This window comes from Pleuronectes platessa, chromosome 12 (genome assembly GCF_947347685.1).
Source record: "Pleuronectes platessa chromosome 12, fPlePla1.1, whole genome shotgun sequence".
In the NCBI taxonomy this organism is placed as follows: domain Eukaryota; kingdom Metazoa; phylum Chordata; class Actinopteri; order Pleuronectiformes; family Pleuronectidae; genus Pleuronectes; species Pleuronectes platessa.
Genome location: NC_070637.1, coordinates 14365668 through 14373540, shown reverse-complemented (window position 1 = coordinate 14373540; position 7873 = coordinate 14365668). Strand labels below are relative to the sequence as shown.

The 7873-nt window shown below is 41.0% G+C and overlaps 1 protein-coding gene across 1 annotated transcript; it reads right to left on the bottom strand.

The window, feature by feature from the left end:
* Positions 1–840: 840 nt before the first annotated feature.
* LOC128453196 (AP-3 complex subunit mu-1) lies at positions 841–7500 on the bottom strand. Its single transcript, XM_053435948.1, has 9 exons — positions 7058–7500; positions 6444–6721; positions 5531–5702; positions 5290–5427; positions 5106–5191; positions 4885–5018; positions 4466–4673; positions 4142–4286; positions 841–1941 (listed from the first exon to the last, which is right to left on the bottom strand). The coding sequence occupies exons 2-9, from the start codon at positions 6714–6716 to the stop codon at positions 1841–1843; spliced, it is 1257 nt and encodes a 418-aa protein (XP_053291923.1). The 5' UTR covers positions 6717–6721; positions 7058–7500; the 3' UTR covers positions 841–1840.
* Positions 7501–7873: the final 373 nt, after the last annotated feature.

The window sequence follows — 7873 nt, the reverse complement described above, 5'->3', positions numbered from 1 at the left end:
TAAATTCTAAAAATTGGTAGGATTTCTCCTATTACTGGCAAAATATGTTACACTATGTAAATTTAAATTTAAAACAGGAAAAAATATGTAATCTAAGATAATAATAAAAAAGTGCGCAGTGGGCTTCTGCGCATGATGTGCGCAGAAGTCTCCTATGTCGCCTGTACCAGGAGCCGCCCCTGTCACTGGTTATCTTGGCTCGCTGTCTGGCCGGTAACCAGCCGTCCGGACCGCTCCGTGAAGAAGGAGGAGGAGATGTGGAATACGGCCACTTTATTTCTCGGATATACAGCAGGAGCAACACTCACATCACCTCTAGGTGGTCCGTCACTTCTCGTTATACCCACACTTTAAGCGTCTTTTCCCACAATACCCAGTTGCACTACGTCACACACTACAAACTTTCCTTAAAGGGGCACGCCATACCTGCAACACAACAGCTCTCGGTCTCATATACAGATGGCAACAGAAAGCAGAGAGGGATTTTTATACACGGTCTGATAAAGATTCTGACAGTAAAGGCAAGGGGTTAGTGATGGATAAGGTTTTCTTTAACAAGTTAAGTCTTTCATTCTCACTTTCCATCTTAAAACTAGGAAATGAACTGAACTATGCACTAGTTCAGAATTTAAATGGTGAACTATGAACGTGAACTATTCATGTTTACTTGTATGAACTGAACTTTGAACTAGTTCATGAAGAGTGAACTTGCAAAACACTGATGAATATATGCACAACATTTCTAAATAAAGCCTCTTCTAGTTGTTGAGATATTTCAGTCTGAGCATAAGTGTTATTCCTAGAGCCATGATGCTGACTGGCATAATAACAACACAAACACAACGTTATAAAGCTTTAATAAGACATTTTATACAGTACACTAAAACACAGATTCAACTTCATACAAGAGCTTAAAGTAGTATTTTCCGAATGGATAATTGATTGTGCAAATGCTGTGCTGAGTTAAGACGTTGTATTCAAGATTATGTGAGGATCTTTGTAGATTTCTAGTCTTTTATACAAATGTTTCCAGGCCCTGACGGTTGTTAAACTCCATAGGTCAAACTACGTACCATAGATAAATTGAGGATATACTCCCCTTAGGCCTCAGGAATATGTAGTTCGTGCTGTGATGTTGTGCTTTACAAAGCATTTTAATCTATTCTTATTTAAGGCCACTTTAAAGAGGGAAAGTGTGCAAAAAACATGCACTAGAGACAGTGCCTTGAGACACACTGCAGCTTCATTAGATTTCTCAAAAATAAACACACATATAAACATACATGTGTGTGTGTGTAGGTATAAAAGCGGCTACCTTGTACTTTGTGAAATGGTTTTAAAAGGCATGGCTATTTGCTCTCAGGTAATTTAAGACTGTACAGGTGTGTTGAAGTAGTGGGGAGCGAGGCAGTGAGCCGCGAGTGTCCCTTTTCAAAACCAAAATATTCCTCCTTAGAAAACACTCAGAAGGTGATCGAGAAAGGAAAAGGAAAAGAAAAAAAACATTCTATTCAGAAAAGAGTCTAAAAAAGAAAGTGGAACGGTTCAAATGGTGAAGCAGAATTAAACTGGATAGGAACCATTAGCACTTCATATTCAAAAGGTCATATTGATTATTAAGGCATCTCTTTACAGGCCACAAATAGCATCCATTCATATATATATTTATATGTAATGCCAGACATATAATAAATAACTGTTAGAATGCAAAAATTATGCATTAATAACAATGAGCTGGAGGATGTGTAAGATGTACTGGATGACTCAGCGGTGTAGTGACATTGCCTCCTATTTGGCACAATGGACTGTATTGACCTTTGGCCTCATAGACAGTCATCACTCAGGTCCGAACTTGGAATTTCCCGGCTTTAGTCAAATATTTGACCCCTTTAAACGGCTTGTACTTCTCTCCATACATGTCGAGACGACTCACCTTGACACCTGCATAGAGAACAAAAAGTGAGAAACAGCTCAAATAAAAAAATCAAGAAAGAAAGTGTGCCACGAAGAGGGACGGACTAGTTAACTGAAGCTGCGTGCAGACCTGCACTGAAGTCCAGATATTTTCCTGAAATTTTCTCGAGGGGACGTATGTGAGAGCGCAAATGTCTGAGTCCGGACATTTTTCAGAATTTTTCCTGCCAGTCCCCTCGTAAAATATCTGGCTCTGGAGTGAGGCCATGTGAGAACACAGCAAGAAAATGTCTGGAAAATTAACAGGTCGAGAGAGAGCGGGCATGTACAGTGCCTTGCATAAGTATTCACCCCCTTTGGACTTTTCTACATTTTGTCATGGTATAACCACAGATTAAAATTTATTTCATCGTGAGTTTATGTAATGGACCAACACAAAATAGTGCATCATTTGGAAGTGGGGGGAAATATTACATGGATTTCACAATTATTTACAAATAAAAATCTGAAAAGTGTTGAGTGCATATGTATTCACCCCCTTTACTGTGAAACCCCTAACAAAGATCTGGTGCGACCAATTGCATTCACAAGTCACATTTGCAAGTCACATAATTAGTAAATAGGGTCCACCTGTCTGCAATTTAATCTCAGTATAAATACACCTGTTCTGTGATGGACTCAGAGTTTGTTGGAGATCAATACTGAACAAACAGCATCATGAAGACCAAGGAGCTCACCAAACAAGTCAGTGATAAAGTTGTGGAGAAATATGAAGCAGGGTTAGGTTATAAAAAAATATCCAGAGCTTTGAACATCTCTCTGAGCACCATAAAATCCATCATAAGAAAATGGAAAGAATATGGCACAACCGCAAACCTACCAAGAGGAGGCCGTCCACCCAAACTGAAGAGTCGGACAAGGAGAAAATTAATCAGAGAAGCAACCAGGAGGCCCATGGTTACTCTGGAGGAGTTGCAGAGATCCACAGCTGAGGTGGGAGAATCTGTCCACAGGACAACTATTAGTCGTCTACTCCACAAATCTGGCCTTTATGGAAGAGTGGCAAGAAGAAAGCCATTGTTGAAAGGGATCCATAAAAAATCCCGTTTGGAGTTTGCCAGAAGCCATGTGGGAGACACAGCAAACATGTGGAAGAAGGTGCTCTGGTCAGATGAGACCAAAATTGAACTTTTTGGCCTCAATGCAAAACGCTATGTGTGGCGAAAACCCAACACTGCCCATCACCTTGAGCACACCATCCCAACAGTGAAACATGGTGGTGGTAGCATCATGCTGTGGGGATGCTTCTCTTCAGCAGGTACAGGGAAACTGGTCAGAATAGAGGGAAAGATGGATGGAGCCAAATACAGGGAAATCCTTGAAGAAAATCTGATGCAGTCTGCAAAAGACTTGAGACTGGGGCGGAGGTTCATCTTCCAGCAGGACAATGACCCTAAACATACAGCCAGAGCTACAAAGGAATGGTTTGGATTAAAGAATGTTAATGTCTTAAAATGGCCCAGTCAAAGCCCAGACCTCAATCCAATAGAGAATCTATGGCAAGACTTGAAGATTGCGGTTCACAGACGGTCTCCATCCAATCTGACTGAGCTTCATCTTTTTTGCCAAGAAGAATGGACAAACCTTTCCATCTCTAGATGTGCAAAGCTGGTAGAGACATACCCCAAAAGACTTGCAGCTGTAATTGCAGCGAAAGGGGGTTCTACCAAGTATTGACACAGGGGGGTGAATACTTATGCACCCAACAGATGTCAACTTTTTTGTTCTCATTATTGTTTGTGTCACAATAAAATTTATTTTGCACCTCCAAAGTACTATGCATGTTTTGTTGATCAAACGGGAAAAACTTTATTTAAGTCTATTTGAATTCCAGTTAGTAACAGTACATAATGGGAAAAAGTCCAAGGGGGGTGAATACTTATGCAAGGCACTGTACATACACGCAGAAGACACCACTGGAGACACAAAGAAATGCCAATGTCCATGGGCTTTAAACAAAAACACTGCACTTTCTGCAGGGGAATGGATAAGTCATGTCCTGAATGCTCTAAACAACGCGCCAGCCCTCATCTGAATCATACAGACATTGTCCAGAGATAAACTCTGGAGAGATAAACTCTGGACAATGTCAGGACCCAATTTTCCAGACATTTCCCACAGTTCATGTCTGAAAACGGCTTTGTTTAGTTGACTTATTTAAGATTACCTGATATTGCCAGCTGCTGTATCTTCAGGTTAATGTCAAGGGCCGGGTTCTCTTCAGGTCTGGGGGCTCCCGACTGCATAGTCAGACCGCCACGCAGGTTAGGAAGCTTCTGGGGGTTTAGTTTGCCAATGTCCCAAACCAACAGCTAAAAAAAATGTAAGGGAAATAAAACTAAATGCATTTCACCCTTATTTTTAGTTATGCAAGACCAACAGAAATAGTGTAGTAAGCTGTATGATGGATACTGATTGGAGAAAAGTGTCCCCATTCAAATCTTATGTTAAAGACACTACTGTGTCTCTGCTGAGGACCTTTGTTAGTTACCTTGGAAGTGAGGTCATAGGTGTAGTTTCCTTGCGAGGCTGTGAGGTTGACACTGAGCACGGATTTTGGCATGTACACAGTGACCATCAAGCCCTCCACCGTCTTCCCCATGGTCTGCTTGGGTCCGATTGTGATGTCAAGGCGGCCACAAGATCCCGTCTCAAAGAAACTGATGTTTTGCTTCACGTATACTGGGAGGGCCACGAGACTGAGGAACGAAACAGAGAGAATTGTGTATAACAATAATAACACTTGAGGCTGATATCCAATCACATGCACAAACTGGTAGACTTCTGTTACATATTTAATGAAATCTCAATTTGTCCTGCTCATGACGACAAAGACACCAACAACTGGTTATATTTTTAAATTATGACTGAGACCCAAAGACTGAGACCCAAAGCCATGGCTGGGCTTACTTTTGAGAGGTGACATGATAGGTCATGAGTGTGAAGTTCCCATCTGGCGGGATGAAAGATAGGACACGCTCCGCCTCCCAGCGCTTAAACCTCACACACGGGTGGAAACTCATGTCGTCGAGAAGACGAGGATTCTGTCACCAAAAAAAGCAACAACAATGATGCCAGTGAGCAAGTCTTTACACGCCAAGAAACACTGAGCAACAAGGACATGAACCCACCATGAAGGACAGAGTCAGGTCAGGCATCCCAGTGAGTTTCACGGAGGCTTCGATCACACCCTGGATCTCTGCAAATACTGTCGTGCCTGAATGAGAAAGTAAAGTATATGTAGATGGATTAATTATATCCAATATTTCTGCCATGAATACAGTCTACAGTGATCAAACTAGAGTTTTTTTGTACCTGATTTGTCCACAATTGCATCTATTTCCTCTATCACGTCAAAATACGCCTCATTGTTGGTGTATTTAACACCAGCCCGCCTCCACGGGATGTTGGACAATTGTCCTGTTGGCAACGTATCTCCAACATTACTGCCTCCTGGAAAAGAGACACAAAAAGGCAACAGTGCACATTCATTTCATTTTCAGATCAAATTTCGAGATCCGTTCACAGCTGGCGGTTCATAGTGACCTCTGTTTACCTGTGAGCGTATTGACCACTGATCGCAGGATGGTGGGAGGCCTGATCATCTCTTTGAGGACGTTGGACTCTGTTGCCAGTGGGAAGCCGTTGTCCAGCATCTCCTCCAACAGCTCGTACACCGTCACCACATTGTCCTTGATGATACTTTCTGAGCATTCTCCAAAATAGTCCTGACAAGAAATGTATTGCATGTATTAATCAAACAATGATTGATCCGATTACTTTTTTCTTAATCATTGAGTGTATAACACAAGAAAATACTGCAACATTCTCATCACAACTTCCTTTAGGCAAAGATTGTGTCATCTTATTGCTTTTTTTTTGTCCAACCAACTCTCCAATAGCGTTTGTCAGTTTCCTGTTACACAAAAGAGTTTCCTAATATTTTTCGTTTGTTACATAATTAAATTAAGCAGTGTCTACTTGTGATGTTTTAACGCGTGTGGTGGCCTACAACCAAAGACTGAATATTTTCTCTTTTGAATATAATTATAATTCATATCATTTTGTCACTCCAAAAAAAGGTGATTCATCAGGAGATCTCTGCTGTTTTGTTATTGAATTCCTAACGATACATCTCATGAATTACCTAAGATTCCTCTTGTGACCTACAAAGTTATTTTTTTGAGTGTCTTTGTAAGAAGGATTATGCAAAAATTACTCAACTGATTCCCATGAATTTTTGGGGAGGGATGGGGCATGAGCCAATAAATGAACATTACCAACATTTAGACCTACATATACATGTTTAAGAGCCATAAACTTTTAGAATTCTTGTTTTGGGGGTCAGAGGCTGATAGGTTTGGGAACCCTTGATCTAAACCACATCTTTACACAACCAGCTAATACAAGACGTTCAGTTCAAACAGAAGCATTAAGACTTAGAAATCCTGGCATCTGTCTGGACGCACCTGGAACGTGTCTGCCACCCTGTGCAGGAACTCGATGACAAACAGCGGGGAGATCTCGGTCTGGACGACGGACAGGAAGAAGAGCTTGTCTCTGTAGATGGTGATGAGGTAGTGGTGGGGGGTCTGCAGGACTGGGGGCACATTCTCCGGCTGTACCGCCTTCTCCTTGGCCTCGAAGAAGTAGTCGCACACGGTCCTGCTGATGACGCTCTTCCAGTGTTTCTCCAGGAAGATGTCTCCCGACTGATTCACCAGGAACAGACTGTGGATCATCTCAGCTGCAACAACGAAGCGTCTGTTAGCGCGTTAGCTTCGCCTCGAGACATCACGTCAGCACTTTTATTTTGAACATCAGCCCTCGTCCGTCACGAGTCTGCCCACAAATCACAGCAACCCACCGCTACTGTCATCAACGTCAACATTTAGCTCAAGTCAATCTGGAAAACTAACTTCTACCTGAGGTAACTGGTCAGTTAGCAACATGATTGCAACAAATTTAGGAGCTTTTTCACCGCCTGTATTTTGCTGCTAAAGCTAAAACAGAGCCATACGGAATCCCAGCCCAGGGCATTCATGTTTATACAGTTTGTAATGTTGTAAAAAACTTTTTTTACCTGCTGGCTTCAGCTGACTCTGCCGAGACTAAATGACTCTGTGTCAATATGGCAGAAGTGTGTGAGCAGCTGAGGAGGCGCCTGCAGATCCCACGACACGTAAACGCATCTCAGACACGAGTAAATGTCGCTAAACGAAAAATGAAAAGGTCCAAACAACATTATTGAAATACTGAGGTGCATTTCAAAGGATTAAAATGTGAAAAAACTCGAGTTGTAAAGCACACGAAACTTTCAGAGAAACATTCAGGACTTTTTGGTCAGGCGAAATTTGCGGCCAGCTATATAGAATGTTGCTCCCCCGAGTACAGACTTTCAGGTGTTTGTGCCACTCCCCCCTCTGAACATACATTAACTTTAATCGTCATGTTCGGTTTCAATAAGTAAGAATACAAATAACTGATAATTCATCTAGAGTTTTATTATTAAATAATCCTCATGATTACAATGATTTAGCGAAAGCAACAATCACAATCAACCATATACATATATTACAACATATGATATAACATAAACAAAGTACAAAACATAAATAGGGCAATATAATATAAAGAAAAAGCATATTCTTCAGAAACGAATTAAAAGTTTTTTGTTTATCTTATCATTTTGGAACCTTTTTCAACCTTTGCTATATTATACTATATTATATTGTCTTTTTTAGTCTTATCAGTGTAAGACTTTTTTTGTATTTATTGCCCGGGTTTCTTTTTAAATATTTTATGTCTAATGAAAAGCTAAATACTTAAAACTAACGCACCTCAATCAATGTAGGATTTCTGATTGGTAGAAGGATACTTCAACCTTCGAGCCCGCACT

Excerpts from the sequence above, each read along its gene's own strand:
- LOC128453196 (XM_053435948.1), bottom strand. The coding sequence starts at position 6,716 with ATGATCCACAGTCTGTTCCTGGTGAATCAGTCGGGAGACATCTTCCTG. Across the intron at positions 5,428-5,530 it reads AGTGGTCAATACGCTCACAG|GAGGCAGTAATGTTGGAGAT; the intron begins GTAAACAGAGGT and ends TCTCTTTTCCAG. Across the intron at positions 1,942-4,141 it reads ACAGCAGCTGGCAATATCAG|GTGTCAAGGTGAGTCGTCTC; the intron begins GTAATCTTAAAT and ends TTCTCTATGCAG.